The sequence below is a fragment of the Propithecus coquereli genome, unplaced genomic scaffold (assembly GCF_000956105.1).
Source record: "Propithecus coquereli isolate 6110/MARCELLA unplaced genomic scaffold, Pcoq_1.0 Scaffold57, whole genome shotgun sequence".
NCBI lineage: Eukaryota > Metazoa > Chordata > Mammalia > Primates > Indriidae > Propithecus > Propithecus coquereli.
This window is the reverse complement of record NW_012151618.1, coordinates 4,745,978-4,764,496: the sequence shown is the minus strand read 5'-3', so window position 1 is coordinate 4,764,496 and position 18,519 is coordinate 4,745,978. Positions and strand designations below refer to the sequence as shown.

The 18,519-nt window shown below is 36.5% G+C and overlaps 1 protein-coding gene across 5 annotated transcripts in view; it reads left to right on the top strand.

Annotated features, from left to right (window-relative positions):
• NEDD4 (neural precursor cell expressed, developmentally down-regulated 4, E3 ubiquitin protein ligase) overlaps positions 1-18,519 on the top strand; it is a 77,158-nt gene that overhangs the window by 45,941 nt on the left and 12,698 nt on the right. For 4 of the 5 annotated variants that reach the window (XM_012658099.1, XM_012658098.1, XM_012658096.1 and 1 more), the window contains 10 exons: positions 3,869-4,035; positions 5,892-6,009; positions 6,095-6,262; positions 9,373-9,438; positions 12,026-12,145; positions 13,473-13,676; positions 15,460-15,540; positions 15,765-15,819; positions 15,927-15,985; positions 17,033-17,098. In XM_012658099.1, the coding sequence (XP_012513553.1) occupies positions 3,869-4,035; positions 5,892-6,009; positions 6,095-6,262; positions 9,373-9,438; positions 12,026-12,145; positions 13,473-13,676; positions 15,460-15,540; positions 15,765-15,819; positions 15,927-15,985; positions 17,033-17,098 (1,104 nt within the window). The remainder of the gene's footprint in view (positions 1-3,868; positions 4,036-5,891; positions 6,010-6,094; positions 6,263-9,372; positions 9,439-12,025; positions 12,146-13,472; positions 13,677-15,459; positions 15,541-15,764; positions 15,820-15,926; positions 15,986-17,032; positions 17,099-18,519) is intronic. The other variant, XM_012658097.1, reaches the window with a different exon arrangement.

Sequence of the window (18,519 nt, the reverse complement as noted above, 5' to 3'; positions counted from 1 at the left end):
GATGAATCTGGAAATTTTTTAAATGCACTAATGATATTTTGCTTTGTGGGGGAATCTATAATAATAGAACTTTTTCTCTTCAAATAACAAGTATAGGTGGCCTTAGTTAGGCTATCAAAGAACTTATCATCCTCTCTTAATTCTATATTCACTTGTTTGATTAACTTTTTTTCTTATTTGTTTTTCTCTGACATTTCATATAATAATCATTTTTTTTAATTTCAGCATATTATGGGGGTACAGATGTTTAGGTTACGTATGTTGCCCTTGCCCCCCTTCCCCCCTAAGTCTGAGAATAATCATTTTTAAAGTGTCAAAGATATTTATTTGTTAGAAGTTTCTCTACCTGGCTTTTTGGTACTCTAGGGTATCTTGCATAATGGAATTCTGTTTGAAATGAAGAATGTCTGCTGTAAAGAAAGAGAATTCTTTATTTAGTAGCTTAAAAAAATTTAACAACATTTCATTATTTAGTAACCTGCTCCAAATTTTGCCCACATGCACGTATCATAGGACCTCATTCACGGTTCGGTTTGTGTGGTGAGAACTGCTTCACTTCATTTTGTGGTCTCACATCTCAGTGTTTGAACTCCCTCAGAATGCGCCTTATAATTTCAGGCGATGTAAGCGTGTAGGAGTTTATTTATGAAAGGCCCTAGGAATTCAAACACACAAATCTATGCTTATTTATCTTCTGTGTAGCTAATGACCAGAGAAGTCTTGCCTTTGACATCTAGTTTGTTACTGAATATATAAAATTCTGCTATTTAAGGAAAACAGTTGTAATTTTGAAAAGAAGCTCATTCTTAGGCAGTTTTTATTCCTTAGTAAGGTATAGCTATGGTAGATAATTACATAACATTTGATGTTTATACCTTTTGTAACTTTAGGGTTAGTTGTATATATTTTACAAAATTAACATATAAAATGTTTGTTTTATCTCTGAATGCTTTCTTTTTGACCCTCTTTCACTTGGTTTAATTGTGGGCAACTGCGTATTAGCTTTGAGGTTAGTAATTGAGGTTCATTGATACTTAGAAAATTATTTTGTAAAGAATAGTAGCTCATATGTATTTAATAGGGAGGCATTCTATCCAAAAACTGAAAACTCAGTCTTTCTAAACTGTGTTTGGTGGTACAACTTTACCCCCACAAACTTGAAACAGGTTTTTTAAAAAGGCCCTTAATTAAATTAATTTTTTCTTTCTCTACTCGAATTTACCTAACATAAATACAATAAGCAGATCTTTAAGAGAGAAATCTTCAAGAAGCTTTTAAAGAAATACTGCTTTAGTACCATTTTCCTAGCTCTAGATATTTTTATAATCCTTTACAGCAGTAGTGAGAATGCTTTTATTAATAAATTTTATTAATTTCATAGGAAAGTAATCAATGATCATATTCAACCAAACAAATCTTAAGTTAATATTTCATTCTTTTATCAAAAGAAATTCAATTCACATGCTTTTGAAATTGAGACCAGAGAAATAAAATCTGACTCAATATGTGCAAGACTAATTTTAGATATGCTGGATCCTATATAATGACCATTTAAGGGAAAGGAAAGGGAGAAGGAAGATAAACATAGATGGAGAAACAAAGCAAGAGGATAGAGGGAAAGGAGAGAATGGAATTTGGCCAATAAAAAGAAAAAACAAAATCAAAGAGATGTCATAGAAGAAGTAAAAAGAAAAAAGACGAAGAAAAAAAGGGAGTCAATTTTACTTCCCATCCAGATCTTGTTTCCCAAAATAATTCTTTCTGTCTTGTTCCCCAGCCCCTCCGCTTCTGTTCTGCGTCAGCATGCATACAGCTCTCCCACCGAAGCTAGTCAGAACAGACCAAGCTTGCTGCAGAAACCCCTATCCTTTTCTCCCTGCTACCAAAAACATTCCTTTCCTTCCCAGCTCTTTCCCCTGACCCCTCATTTTCAGGCCCAGCCTTCCAACGTAGAGAAATATTCTTCCATCTTCTAAGCCATCACCTGCCTGGCACACAGTGGTCATTGACCGCTGATCTCCAAGGCTTTACAACAGAAACTCTGTGTATATTAAAGAAATTATTTTTTGTCTATTATCATAGTACCAAAAATGTTTCCCAGTTCGTCATTTGTCTTTTTGATTTTATTTAGTAGTTTTGGCTATTTACAGATTTGTCGGTTTTGTAGTCAAATTGATGGATCTTCTCTTTTATGCCTTCTGGGTACGGTGTTATAATTAACAGATTCCCACTCAAAATAGATTTTTAAAATTTCTTAAAGTTTGTTCTGATACTTTCTGGTTTTACTTCTTAACATTTAAATATTACTCCATCTGTAACTTATCCTGGTATAAGGTATGAGGTAGTAATATAAATTTTTCCCAAATGGATACCCATTTTCTAAGTAACCTGCCTATTTTCCCACAGATTTGAAATGTCTTTTATCATATACTAAATGCCTATAAATTGAGTCTCTTTCTGGGCTTTATGATCTATTGAGCTGTCTCTCTCTGTGTGCACCAGTGCCACACAGTAATTAGTGTAGTTTATAATGTTTTATCTGGTAGGGCTGATCTTCATTCCTTGCTGTTTTTTAGAATTGGGTTGGTTATTCTTCCATGTTTGTGTTTCTATTAGAAGTTGAGAATTGGCTTGTATCCTTATTTTAAAAATTCAGAAAGCAGTTTGATTGGAATCTTGGCAAATTTATAGATTAATTTGGGAAGAATTGACACCTTTGTGAGATTGAGTCTTCCCAGCCAAGATAATATTATGTTTTTCCATTTGTTTAGGTCTTCTTTTATGTCCTTTAGGAGCATTGTAAAGTTCCTTCACTAGTTTATTTCAGTCTCTAATGCTTTCCTAACCATATCAGTATGTAGAAGAATCTTTCATCTACTACCTTTTCTGTTAAGAGGTTTCTTGTGTAATAGCATTAACTCCTGTTACCCTTTTCAATTAATTCCTTACTTTCATTACCCTAGCTAAGGCTTTGTGTTTATTTGGCCCCTTTCTAGTCTCAGAGAAACCAAACTTCCAATGCATTTTTTTTTTTACCTTTCTTTGGCTATTTTATGACTTTACCAAAATGCCTTGCCTTGATCCAGAGCAGAAAGATAAAAATTGAACAAGAGAATTACAATGAATTTTCAATCACTAGAGAGTTCACTATAGCAGTAATTTCTAAATCATTTGCCCTTCCCTGTCATGCCTCTAGGTATCTGACCTTTATCTAATGATTTTTTTTCATGTCTCAGATAGTTATTGATTTCCACCATAAGCAAGGTGCTTTCTCTGTGAAAAAGACAATGGCCAATGACACCACCCCTGCCCTTCATTCAGTTGCTAATAATTTAGAGAATAGCCTAAGATTACACTAGTACTTTAAACTAGGCTTCTCAATTTCTCAGTGCTTTCCAACTTTGCATTGTCGTTTATTTAGAAGATTTTTTGCCCCTTTTTTCTATTAGATATGTTTTTTAAATTTTATTTTTAATTGAAAAATATTAATTGTATATATTTACAGGGTACAATATGATGTTTTCATACATGTTTACAATGTGAAATGATTCAGTCCGGCTTATTAAATCCATTACCTCACATACTTATTTTTTGTGTGTGAAAATTTGAAATAGATTTATTTTAAAACTTCCTTTCAAAATTTAAAAACAATTTCAAACAAAATTTAAATGATTATTTTGCAGACCGTCTTCCTTATCATAAAATATTCATATTATGGTCTGAAAAGTTGACGATGTGCTAATTCTGTCTATGCATAATTTCTGGAACTGGATATAATAAATCTCCTTTAAAATTCGTTTTAGCATATAATTTATAAGGTTAAAAAAAAATCAAGAACAAACTTAATTGTTAACATCCTGTTTTTCAGCCTGGCTGGGTTGTTTTGGACCAACCAGATGCTGCTTGCCATTTGCAGCAGCAACAAGAACCTTCTCCTCTACCTCCAGGATGGGAAGAGAGGCAGGATATCCTTGGAAGGACCTACTATGTAAACCATGAATCTAGAAGAACACAGTGGAAAAGACCAACCCCTCAGTATGTGATGATGGCTTTCACATTTGTAATCTGGATACATTTTGACTACTAATTTTCATTTTGAAGTCATGTCTCAAATGGATTCATAACAGTATAGGAGTCCGTAAACTGGAAGAATACCCAGATTTTTATGGCCCAGGGCTTAAAACATACTACCTCAGCTGTTTCTTTTTTTAAAATGATTTAATAATACTCAAAATTATTTGAATCACAGATGCTACTCTTTTAATTGTCTCTGAATTTTAATAATTTTTTTATTATATAGCCACAAATGGTACATTTTTCTCTTTAGACTGATTTAGAAAATCTTGGAGACCTTTTGTAGTTTGTTGTTAAAATATAATAAAATGTTAATTTCTACAGTACCTTATTTTTTAAATATAAATTATTTGTAAAATATAAAGGATTCAACAATAAGGGTCTCACGTTAAACACCCATTTGACAATCTGGTCAATGTATGCATAGCTTCCAACGTGCACAGATCAAGGACAGAATGACCTTTGACATATTCTAACTTGTGTCTCCTCAGTGATGTTTTTCTTTTACCATCATCAGACAGTATATACACTTATAAATTCTCTCATTATTCATATTTATTACTAAATCATCTTCCATTTCTCCTTCCATAGTCTTATGCACTTTCTTTAGTCTTCTACCATTTGACACATACTTATAATTTTTTTACTTGTCCATTAGCCTCCTAATTTTTGGCTTAGATATTTTGTATCTGCTATATGCCAAGCACTTTCTTAGATATTTTCTGTTCTCAAATTCTTCCAAAAAGTCAGCAATCCAATTTCTTCATGGCACAGAGGCATCAATCTTCATAGAATGACATGCAGATTCCAGAACCGAAGACACTATAAAATTCTGCAAAATTGCCCTATTGCATACCTCAGTATTATGGCAAGCCTGACTTGAGCAGAATCACATTTCTTTCGCTATGGCTAATGTCATTTTCAGGTAGCCAAAATCAAATATTCAGGGAGAAAAAAACTGAGGCATTCCGTTAGTACCATCTGTCAAAATTACGTTTTCTTCAGCTACCGTACAATAAGCATTTCTGACTATCTTCTGACTATCTTGGGCTCATATGGCATTAAATAAATTAACAATAATTTTGTATATCTAAACAAAATTCTTGATATGATAGTCTGGTTATATTAACTACAGATAACTATAGTAATATAACTTATAGATGACTCTGGTAAGAGTGTTCAATCTGATTTATTATAGCTTTTCTAAACTCAGACAGCCCTTTGCTGTTATCCTTTTTCAGACCAGGCCCATGACTGAATATGATCAAAAACAAATATCATTTAATCCCTAATCTATTAAGCTTTTAATTCTAGAATCCTTACCCTCTCTCTCGTTCTGCCCTCTGCATTCATGCATGGGGAGCTCTATTCCTGGCTTAAAACCAGTTCTAGAAAATGTATTGTCTGATTCACAAAGATGTATGTGTAACTCTAGAGCTACTTTAGATTTTACTCTTATAATAATGTGGTAAAATAATAATATAATGAAATGGTTTATGAAACTCTCTGATATTCATTCATTCAACAAATATTTTTGAGTGCCCATATGTGTCAGACATTATCCTAGACACAATGATGAACTAAAGTCTCAAAGTCAGACACATTACATATTTTCACAAAAAACTTTTTAAGTTCATAAGGGACTCTGAAAGTACCAATGTACCCACCATTTAACCTATATATATTGAAATAGCCTTTGGCCAAAAACAGTAAATTCCGATCTAATACAGATATTTTTAAAAATGGTAACAGAATCTTTGACTATCATTTTAACTATCTTAAGACAAGAGTGATGGCTTTTTATACTCCCAACACAGGGACAACTTAACAGATGCTGAGAATGGTAACATTCAACTGCAAGCACAACGTGCATTTACCACCAGGCGGCAAATATCCGAGGAGACAGAAAGTGTTGACAACCGGGAGTCTTCCGAGGTATGAGTAGTTTCCTAGTTCTCATTGACAGACACATGTTATGGCAATAAATTAAAGTATGTATGGCTTATTCTGTTCATTTTAGAATTGGGAAATTATAAGAGAAGATGAAGCCACCATGTATAGCAATCAGGCCTTCCCATCGCCTCCATCCTCAAGTACCTTGGATGCTCAGACTCACCTTGCAGAAGAATTGCATGCCAGGCTCACTACGTGTGGAAATTCAGCCACCAGCCAGCCAGTATCCAGCTCAGTAAGATGCCCTTAGATTTTGTTATGGCTTCAGGGTTTTATATTATATGTATTTTATCATTCAACAACTAACTTTTACATAAAATTTTGTCTTCAATGGCATGTAACAATATGTTAGGGACCTTGAGACTTCACAGCATGGTCATTTTTCAGTATCTGCACTAGTAGTATGGACCAGAGTCATGAGTCCAAATGTCCATTTTGTCAATGCCTCCAGCCAAAAACCAACAAGAACACTGCAGTTGAATGAGTTGGGTTTACTACTTTTTTCAGCAATGGAGAACACACGCCACGGGTGTCTTGGTAACAGGGTGTTAGAAAAGACTTAAAGGATTGGGCTCATGTTAGGTGATTTTGAGTAAGGTTTTAGGGAGCAGGACTTTGGTCTGTATTAGATGCTGTCAGAAAGCAGGGGTAATTCTGTGATTGTGTATCTCAAATCTTATCTATAGTGAGGCTAAAGCTATGACTGTCAAAGAAGAGCAGTCACTCACATTTGCCAGATAGAGAAATACTTGGTATTTGGTGGCTTAGGCAACATTTACGTTTTGTCTTTATTCAGACATGATTATAGAATGGTCTTGATTTTGTCTTGATCCTATCTGTGAGTGCCAGACCACTTCCTGGATGTCAGGGGCTGCTCTTCTCTTTCTCAGTTATAATGAAGTTATAATATTATATCACAGTTGTCACCAACACATACCTGTGAATAAGAGCTGCTGTACTTTGAATAAACAAGGAGATAGATGACATTCTCACTTCAGCAACCACTGTAAGAATTGCTGTCTGTAAGGTTCAGAAGCAGGCGTTCCAGTATACGCTGCCACAGTGAGACATTCATGGCTAGCTGTCTAATCCGTATCATCGGGGGAGATTCAGTAGAAGACAAGGATGGTTCTCTGAGGATGCTATTGATTATTTCCAGTTGGGGTTCCCCTGCTTTTCATTCAATTAGTAAATATTGAGAGCTGATCATATGCAAGGCACTATCTGCTAGTTACAGGGGATACATCAGTAAATAAAACAGACAAAAATCCCTTACCTCCACGGGACTTATATCCTAGTGCAGTGGTCCTACTACCTGTGGGCCAAATCAGCAGCTGCATGTTATCGTAAATAAAGTGTCGCTGGAATACAGTCACACCTATTTAAGTATTGCCTCTGACTGCTTTCATACTGTATCACCCAAGTTATTGATATTAATAACAGCCGCCATATGGCCCATCACAGGTGTTTACTGTCTAGACCTCAATGGGAAAAGTTTGCTAACTTCTGTTCTAGCACCTTCTTCAAGAAGCTTCACCATAGATAGCTGTATGTGAATAGCTGTATGAATATCCGGGAGCAGATATCTGCTGCCTGGCCTCTGTCCTTTCTTTCTTCTTCCATTCATTTCATTGTTTGTCATGACAGTGGAAAAGATCAGTCAAAGACTGAAAGGATAAGCTATTTTGATTTGCTGGTGATAAATCACATAGGATCTCATTCCATTTCCTCCTGATATTTTTTTATAATTATAAAGTAGTACACGGCACCCATACAGTGTAATACTGTGCAGACATTGAAAAGAATGAGGTGGCTTTGAGTGTTTATGTCATATGGAACAACCTCTAAGAGATATTAGTAAAAAAAAACGCATCCAGGTACAGAACAATGTGTTCACTATGCTACCATTTATGTAAATTATTTAAACAACAGAATAAACATGTGTATGATATTTCTTGAAAACTAAAGAGAAAACTGGTTACATTGCTTGCCTCTCAAGAGAGGAACAGGGTGAACAGGGCCTATATATTTTTGAGTTTCATACCATGTGTGAGTATTACCTATTCAAAAAAGTTAATTGATTATTTTTAAAGCATTGTATGGTTATGGTTAAAAGTTGAGATAGAGTTGAAGTGTATAAGATAAATCTTCCATCTTACCTCTAACATATGCTCCATCAGTCACTATTAATAGATACATTGTCTTAAACATTTTCTGTATATTCATAAACAAGTATGAGTACACATGTATATAATTAGTACACATGTATATAATTTTTAGCCTGAGATCATCTTAAACGGATGATAACTTGCGTTTTTCACTTGCCATATCTTGGACATTGGACCATCTCAGTAAATATTGTAGATGTACTCTTTAAAACTGACAGAAACAATCATCAGACTCTGGCATATTTCATGGTACACGTAACCCTTAAGGTATTCACCAGCCTCCCATCTATAGACTTGAGATTGTTTACAACTCTTTGTTACTATAAACAGCACTACAGTGGATATTCTGGGTTAATTTATACATGCATTGTAAATTTGACATCGTTAAATAACAAAACTAAGATAGTTCAGATGGCGACAACAGCATGTATATAAAAGTACAAGAAAGAAAGAATCTGGGATTTTCAGGAAACAAGTAATCTGGAATGCCCAGCAGGTAGGTTGTGAGCTGGGAAGCAGCTGAAGAGGTCAGGGAGAGGCAGGTGGTGGAGCTCGAGAAGCATTCTGTTCTGTGCTGTGATGGGCGTCAGCTCGAAACGGGCAGGACCAGATCTGCGTGTAGGATGCTCTCTGGCTGCCGCGCACGGGCCGGAGAATAGATGTAAAGAAATGAGACTCGAAGCAGGAAAACCTATGAGGATGTTGCTGCCATAATAATCGAGGTGACAAATAAAGAAAGCTTGAAATTAGAGGAAAAGAACAAACTTGAACTAAAGTGAGAGGAGACGTATTTGAGAATTAATAAAGAAATAGCCTGAATAGGATGTGGGTGCTACCCACTGAAAAGAGGAATGCCAGAGCAGGAACCGGTTTGAGTGGGTGTGGGTGGGGGAAAACCAAATCCGGATTTGGACACGTTCGGGGAGTATCTGTTAGGCATTCGAGACAAAGTGTCCAGGAGGCAGCCCGCCTCTGGGAGAGCGGCGGGAGCGGGATGTGGGAAGGCGTCTGCACGTGGCGCTGAGAGTGGTGAGGGCCGACGCCTGCCGTCTCCACAGTGACGTCCCAGCCAGCCTCTCTCTGCTGCCCCGTCACGCTCACCCTCACTATTTGTCTGCTGCTCAGAGACGAATCAGAGATCTAGAGGTATCATCATTCTGTTTCGTTTTTTTACAAGAATCATTCCAGCAGAAGAGGCAGCTTACAAGCCTATACTTTTGAGGAACAGCCTACACTTCCTGTGGTGAGTTTCATCCTCTCCCCTCAGTCATCGATAAAAATATAAAACTCAGCACCTTTTTTATTTTCTTAGAAGACGAAATGTGAGTGTTTGACTGCCTTGCAGGAAAACAATACAGCACAGAATCTAGGCTGCTGGCAGTCAGGTTGGGGGAGGGAACCGGAGAAGGGTCTTTAAAGACAAACCTCGAAGAACTGTCACTGTCACATTAAGAAAGCAAAGCCTCTGAGTGCTGGTGGCTGTGGGTGGTATCTGGGCTTGTTGGTTGAAGCCCTGTGCTGGCTGGAGGTCGTCTGCTGTGTGCCCCATGCAGTTTGGAATCATGGTGTCCTGCTGTCTCTGCTCTGCACATGGCACGTGACATCCAGCTTTGTACGTCCATGGCGTCTAACAGCCGTTTCTGCCCTGTGCACATGAAGCGTCAGTCAGGGTTTGGTCACTCAGTGAGGTGTGCACTGGCACTGGCAGGCCTGGCGGCCAGGTTAGAGTTTATCATTCCCCCATCTCTCTCTTTCCTTCGCTCTCACATTGACCATTCTGCTGGGGCCTTCTGCTTCCTGCGGTTCCCGAGCTGCAGGTTGGACCTTAAGAACTTCATGCCTACACCATTGACTCCCTTGTGGTTTCCCGGCCTCTAGCCTCTTCCTAACTCAAGTCTCACCTCTCTCAGTTTGCCTCTCCTTTACGTAGCCCCCACTTGTTTTTTAAACCAAATTAAAATTCCTGGGCTCCCAACCTCTTCAGCCTACCCTTCTCCTTATCCACCCACAGAAGCCTCCTGCTGCCTTCATCCTTGTCTGTGCTTTTTATTCCTAATAGGCTGACCCCATGTCCTAATTCTCTCCTCCTTCTGAGCCTGTGCACATTCTATTTCCCTACTTGGAATGGCCTCCTCACTCTTTGCACCAACCATTTGTAATTTTGAATGACAGTCTGTATAGCAGTTTTGAAAAGTAGAGTACGTTTTTGCTTTTATAGAAGTTACAGCATAGGAGTGCGGAGGCTCCGACATCCTCAGCCCAAGACTAGTTCATCTGTCTAAAAAGATGGCCCAGACTCAGAGAGGGACACGGGTCCTGTGCTGAGGAAAGAGGGGCACCCACATGTGCGGTCCATTGGCCTGGTCAATACTGACCATCGGCAAGAGGGTACATGCCACTGAGAGGTGGCCTTCATCAGCCTTGCTCTCCCTTATGGTCACCTGTCTGGCCTTCTCCATAAGAGTGGAGCATGCTCAAGCAGAGTTCCTTGGCATTTTTCCTACTGCACCTTGGCATGTCCTCCATACAGCGCAAATGTTGAATTTCTTCTATGTACCAGAAAAGTTGGTTTCCATGAATCTTTTTCTCAATACTTTGATGAGGGGTTTTTCTGAGCTTTCTTGAATTATAATTTACAGAAGTATAATTTACCATAAAACCCACCCATTTGTGAATGTACAAAGAGTTTTTGTCAATGTATACAGTTGTGCAAACATCACCATGACCAAGTTTTAAGAATATCACCCCCAAAACTTCCTTCAATCTCTATGCCTACTCTCAGCCCCAAACGAGCACTCTTCTGTTCTATGTTTTTACAGTTTTACCTTTTCTAAAAATTTCATATAAAGGAAATCACAAGTATATTGTCTTATGTGTCTGGCCCCTTTTACTTAGCATGATGTTTTTCGGATATATCCGTGTCATTGTCCATCTCACTAGTTGATGGTATTCCATTGTATAGATATATCCACTACGATTCATAGATATCCACCAGCTGATGAACATTTGTAAAACTGGGCAACTTTTAATTTCAGCATGTTGTAGTCTAACAGCTCATCCTGACTGTTTGCAGAGTACTGACAGCCCCGTGTCTCTAGCGAAGACCACTAGTGGTGGTTTTTATGTCATAAAGCACTTCAGGGAGCTGAGCCAAGCCTTGAAGATTCAGTGTGGTTCAAAATGACAAAAGAAGGACCAGACCTAGGACTATTTTAAGTAAACCTGAAAATAACCAGAACTTTCTTTGTTCATTTTTAATAGACTGTGATAAACAGCCTCTCCTAGCCCTTAGAGAAACATGGCAGGGGTAACTTTTGACTCGACACATGAGTGTGATTTCTATAGTTAAATTACCTGGGTTCAAATCTCAGCTCCATTTCTTACAAACAACGTGTCGTAGTAAATTACTTCAATTTTTCAAGCTTCAGTTTACTCTTCTATAAAATGGGCCAGTATTAGCAATTATCTCATTAAAATTTGGGGATTAAATGACATGATCTATATTAAAGCACTTAGTGTGTGTGGTTGTTATCGTTAACATGTTTTATTAGTGATGTTATCTCTCTTGTCATTATCGTCCTATTTTTTCCCAGGTGAAATACTATATACTGTATTTTGTATACTTTAAAATATTATTTAGAATGTGATTCATTTTAAATTGGAAATATATCATTTACCCATTTTCCATTGTAATAAATGGTTTTAGTTCAAAATAAAATAAAACAAAATACGGTTCATTTTAAAGAGAGCTAGTTGTGAAGAAGGGGTCTGATCCCTTTTAAAGGATTTTTCTAATTAGTAATTAACTCTCCTGTTATTCTTCACGTTAGCTTTTGCCTACTTCATCTGGATTACCACCAGGTTGGGAAGAAAAACAAGATGAAAGAGGAAGATCGTACTATGTAGATCACAATTCCAGAACTACTACTTGGACAAAGCCCACTGTGCAGGTACCCTGCAATCTTCTCTATTAACTTATTTTCTTACGAGATTTAAATGGTCACATTCGTATGTAAACTGTTACATCGCTGTGTAGTACACACTGGAAACTTCTAGGATCTTCTAATTATTTTCTGACATTGATGCTAAGAGTCCACCATTTCCTGTGGACCTCTGGTATATAAGAATTACCACTTGTTATTATATAAAATAAGTCCAAGTGGGAAGAAAAGGACAAAGTAAATGATCTAGTCTTTGGGTGGTTTTATAATTTGAATGGTTAAGATTATTATTTTACTAAAAAATAATCTTGGTGATTGTTATCTATTAAAGAAATGTATGATGATGACACTTCATCCTTGGCAACAATGAGTGCCTTTTATAATACTTGCTTGTCAGTGTCTGGCAAAATATTTATCTTACCACCATTTCTCTTGTTGAGAAATTTTTTAACACCGAAAACTCAGTACAGAGCATAATATAGCAAATACATATATTCTTCACACCCAGAATTTACCATTAGCAAGTTACCATATTCATTTCTAGACATTTTATTTTTAAAAATAGAGTCTTACAGATTAAGCTAAATTCCTTTTAGCCAAGCTCTTGGTCCCATTCCCCAGAGGGAACCAGCGGCTTGAGTTTGCTATGTATTCTTCTAGCCTATTTTATATACTTACATAGACAGCTAAACAATGTAAAATATTGTTTATGGCCATGTGTTTCAAATTTTGCATAGATTTTATGCCCTGTAAATCTAAATCTGTTTTTTGCTCAACATTGTTTTAAAGCCCTACCCATGTTGGTATAGATGTAGTGTATTTCTTTTAACTACTAATATTCCATCATGTGAATATATTACATTTCAATTATCCATTTCTGTAGTGGACATTCGCCATTCATTTTGTCTACCCAGCATTTGAATCTACTTCTATGTATGAGGAATTTCTCACTTTATGAGTCTTGGGGGAGCAAAGACAACCTCGTCCTGCAGGCACTGTGGCTCCTCTTGCAGTGAGGGTTCAAGCCTGTGGATCCAGCATCCTTGTTCAGATGCGTCCACAACAGAATGTTAACCACCATCTGACCGCTTGAGAACTAGCTGAGAAATTATAAATTATTGTAAAAATAAAGTTTGACAAAATACTTTATTGGGAAAAAAGTTATTAAAATGTTAGGGAAAAATTAATGTGTCATAACTACATTAGAAAATGAGCCTCAAATGTTTAAGGCCTATTTATAAGGGTGTATTCTACTTGCAGGTTAAGTTACCTTTTTAACTGCAGCATTTGTGAGTTCTCTATAAAATAGTACAACACGATTTAATTAATGTGCTAGGCCACAATGGAGACCAGTCAGCTGCCATCAAGCCAGAGTTCCTCTGCAGGCCCTCAACCACAGGTCCCCACAAGTGATTCAGCACAGCAGGTGACCCAGCCATCTGAAATCGAGCAAGGATTCCTTCCTAAAGGCTGGGAAGTCCGGCATGCACCAAATGGGAGGCCTTTCTTTATTGACCACAACACCAAAACCACTACCTGGGTAACTCTTCAGTTTAAATTATAACAACAATAATAATCTTTTGTGTATAGTTCTTTATAATCTTTAGTATAACCTATGTTTCCTAGTATTCACTGAAAGATATGTTGAATTTTTAATATTATTTAAACTCAGTCTATGCTTATGTCTCTTTTTAATATTGTTTTCGGGCCAGGTGTGGTGGCTCACACCTGTAATCCTAGCACTCTGGGAGGCCAAGGTGGAGGGATTGCTTGAGCCCTGGAAGTTGAGACCAGCCTGGGCAATAGAAAGACCCCATCTCTACAAAAAAAAAAAAAAAAGAAAAGAAAATTTTCCAGGTATGGTGCTATATACCTATAGTCCCAGCTACTGAGGAGGCTGAGGCAGGAAGATTGCTTGAGCCCAGGAGTTTGAGGTTGCAGTGAAATTTTCCAGGTATGGTGCTATATACCTATAGTCCCAGCTACTGAGGAGGCTGAGGCAGGAGGATTGCTTGAGCCCAGGAGTTTGAGGTTGCAGTGAGATATGACACCACTGCACTCCAGCTGGGGCAATAGAGCAAGATTCTGCCTCAAAAAATATATATATGTATAGTTTTGGATTGTTCTGGAGGTATTCATGTTTAATTCCTACTTCCAGTTTTTAGCTCACCAGCCATAAATGCTTAAGAAGATATAGAGTAAAAAGATACAGAGTAATAATCCTTTACCATTATATGAGACTTCTTAGTTCCAGAGTGCTTTTGAATCCGTATCTCATTTAATACCAAAAAACTCTTGTAAGACTAAGAAGAACAAGTATTTTTATTTTAAGATAAGGCGTAAAGTTGTTTAATGGTTGGTTCACCACTAATAGAAAAATTATTCAAAATTAGCATATTTTAATTAACTGTAAAAAAGACTAATATAGCATAAATGAAACTAAAATCATTTAATAAATTATTTAATAAAATATTAAAATAATATATATAAATGGAACCAAATAAATTGAGTTTTGTTCTCTTTTTTAACAATCTGAATTGAGTTTAATAACCTTTTGGGGCTTACCTTCCTATCTTTCAAAAATATTAATAAATCAACATTTGGCCAGGCTCATACCTGTAATCCTAGCACTTTGGGAGGCCAAGGTGGGTGGATGGCTTGAGGTCAGGAGTTTGACACCACCCTGAGCAACATAGCAAGACCCCAATTCTACAAAAAATAGAAAAATTAGCAAGGCGTAGTAATGTGTGCCTGTAATCCCAGCTACTTGGGAGGCTGAGGCAGGAGGATTACTTGAGCCCAGGAGTTTGAGGTTGCAGTGACCTATGATCATGTCACTGCCCTCATGCCCAGTCAACAAAGCAAGACCCTGCCTCCCCAAAAAGTAAAACATAAAAAAATAAATAAATAAACACCTGAACAGATAGTGCCAAAAAGCATGTTCAGGGGCTTAGAAATAACATGTAGTCCAATGTATTCTTCCATTCATTCACCAGTTTATATGTAGAGAAAAGTCCCAGGTAGTGACACGATTCCTAGAGAGTGGGGTGAAATACTCTGAATGGTTTCTGTGAAAAAGATGATCAGTCAGTCGTGATTCCTCTCTGAGAACTGATTCTTATTCCTTTTAATATTGTAGCCTGGAGTGATAGATTTTAGAAGGAGAAATTATGTTACAGATTAAAGAAATAAAGCATAAATGGACTTTCACGAGAGAATATTTTAAATATCTGTGGGTATTAGAAAACATGGTAACAGATTGACTTTCATGACTTTAAAATTTATGTATGTGTATTGTCTTTTTATTTACTCTACGAAAAAAGGAAGATCCAAGATTGAAAATTCCAGCTCATCTGAGAGGGAAGACATCACTTGATTCTTCCACTGACCTAGGGCCTTTACCTGTAAGTTTACAGAACTGCTCCCAATCTAACTGGGCTGTCGCAAACATTTTGTATTTTGGGATGTAGTTCTTTAACAACTATACTTAATATTATTATTAAAAATGTTGATGCCTTCTACTAAAAATTAAATATACAAATTAAATTAACCCTATAACCATACTGTTTTTCTATCCATATATCAAAAATCCCACCCTAAAATAATTGAAATACATTCTTAATTATAGCCAGGATGGGAAGAGAGAACTCACACAGATGGAAGAATCTTCTACATAAATCACAGTATGTGCAGTTGATTTTTCATTACATTATTTTTTGTAATACTGAATTTTTAATACCATAATACTGAATTTTGTGCATAAGAACATATTTTTCCTTCTTCCCTTCAGATATAAAAAGAACACAATGGGAAGATCCTCGGTTGCAGAATGTGGCAATAACTGGACCAGTAAGTCTCTGTGTGTCAGTGTGCTCTGATGGGATTGTCCTCTCACCTGTCCCTTCAAGAGCAAATGGTCAAGGGCATGACCCTTCGGGCACAGAGAGGAGAGCACATTTGCCATTCTCTCCTCTCCCCGCCACCTCTACTCCAAGTCTGTTACTTGAAAAGATTCTATAAAGTCATTCATTACCCTTACCCTACACAATAGCCTTGAAAAACTAGTGAATTCAGACAGTCAAAATGTTAAGGTAGTGGGCTGCTGAGCTCAGCTGGTACTTGCCATTGTCTGAAAAAGAATGTTGACAGTCCTCAGCCGGTCAGAGAGGAGCCCAGAGTGTAGCAGGATGAGGAAGCAGCAGCACCCTTTCAAATCCAGGGTCATGTCTTGATTTTGGTAGAAATCATTGTATTAATAAATGTATATAAGACATGTCGCATTTAAGTATAACATTACCATGTATGATGATTATACTACTCTTGAGTCTGATTAATGATAGAATTATTATCCTCTTTTATAATATATAGCTACTTTTTCCATTTTTATTCAGATTTCAATTGTTTCTAATTCACAAAAATAAGTAAAATTGTAGAGGTTTTTTTAGATTATTCTTTAGTAGCTTGATGTGTAGTCTTTTAAAAATAATGGATAAAAAAGGCTACTTTCCTCAGAGTTCAAGGAAAAAGTACACTTTTCAAATTGTTCCTTCAATGGAGAAATCACTTTGAAAATCTTGTTAGAAATGGAAATTTTTGTTTCTGATATTTCTCTACTTGGAAGAAATTTCCTGTTTCTGGCATGTTGCACTTTAGGAATACTGCATGATGAAAATTACAGCCATAGAAATTGCTGAATACAATTTTATCTTAAACAGAGAAATTAAATATTTTAAGGTTTTGTATTTGTTTTTCTTGTAATTAAACTTCTCTGTCCAAATATTCTCTTTTAATACTCTTAACTTATGCTCATAAAATACCCGAAGGGGAACTTTTAAAATTGTTCCAGACGAAAAACAACCTAAACCTTCTTTATTTTTCCAAAATTTTCAACTAAAGGCAGTGCCCTACTCCAGGGATTACAAAAGAAAGTATGAGTTCTTCCGAAGAAAGTTGAAGAAGCAGGTTAGTGATATTTATACTAAGTACTTAGGAATGATCATTATATAGGCTGAAAGTAATGGTAGATGCCTTTTAAAAAGTAATAGAAAATTCTATATTTGTAACCACTTCGAGTGAATAGTTTCTCATAGGGAAAGGATGCTTATTTTTTGAGTAGCTGTTATATCTCATTAGAGACCATAATTATTTTATGTCTTTGTTTTTGAAAATATTTCATAATATAGAAAAATAGTATTAAAAGCTTGCTTTAAAGAGTTCTAACCTGCTGTTTTCTTGTGGGGTTTGTGGGGCTTGATCTTCGTAGAACCTGAGCAAGAGTAGCTTGGAAGATTATCTTCTGGCCTAGTCTTTGATTATATTGGAGGACTCTCTGGATTCCTTTACTATAATATTAGTACTTTGACTTGTTTTCCAGTGATAGTCATTCATTCTTTACAGCTTCAAATATATCTCTGCATAATTAAAAAATACAACTATGAGTGGAACAGTGGTCTTGTTACTTGTCTCCTTACGCTTATCAGTTATGTTCACTACACTTGTTTCCATCACTGAAAATTCAGTGTTTGGAACTAAACTCATCACCTGTCCATTTCATTTCTGTTAGTGTCAACCATTTTTAATGCCTTTCTAATTTGCTCGTCCTTTCCCCCTTTCCCTGCAGTTTAGGGATACTACCACTAGGTGGCTATATTGGGTTACACTTTCCTACACTACGCCAGAAGCTTACTTTTCCAGAGATTCAAGATAGTGTGTCTGCCAACAGATTTTTCATCCAAAATTTTAACAAAAATGAAATATGATAGTTTAGTGCAAATATTTTATGTCCTAATAAAGTTTTTAAATACTAGAAACCTTTTAAATACATTTTAAAGAACTTAAGATTACCCTGGGAATTTATTTCCTACTTCTAGCTTTGGGATTTTAAATCTTTATTTATTGTTCTGGTAGAGGTTTTCATTCTTAAAGAGAATATGCTGGTGGAATGGAAGCACTATCTTCTCCGTTTGCCAGTCTGAGTGCTTGAAATACATTATAATATCTTATTGTTAATGTCTTCCAGGCAGCAGGAGATAGGAGACAGGCTTTTGTTGACAGACCACAGATTACAAAAACCGTAATGAAAGCAATTATATTTATTGATTTCTCACTACATACTAGGCATTATTCTTATCAGTTTACATGTGTTATTCATTTAATCTCTACAATAACTTTGTACAGGAGGGACTGTTATCACAGTTTACAGGTGAGGAAACTGAGGCACAGATAGAGTAGGTAATATGATTGAGTCCCATGGTTATTAAGTGGAAAAGCCAAGTGGTCTAGTTCCAGAGTCCATGCTCTTAACAAACGTGATGTATCTTATTGGCGATTAAGAGAGAAACTTTGTACGGAAGTTATGCAGAATGCAACAAAGGTATATAAAA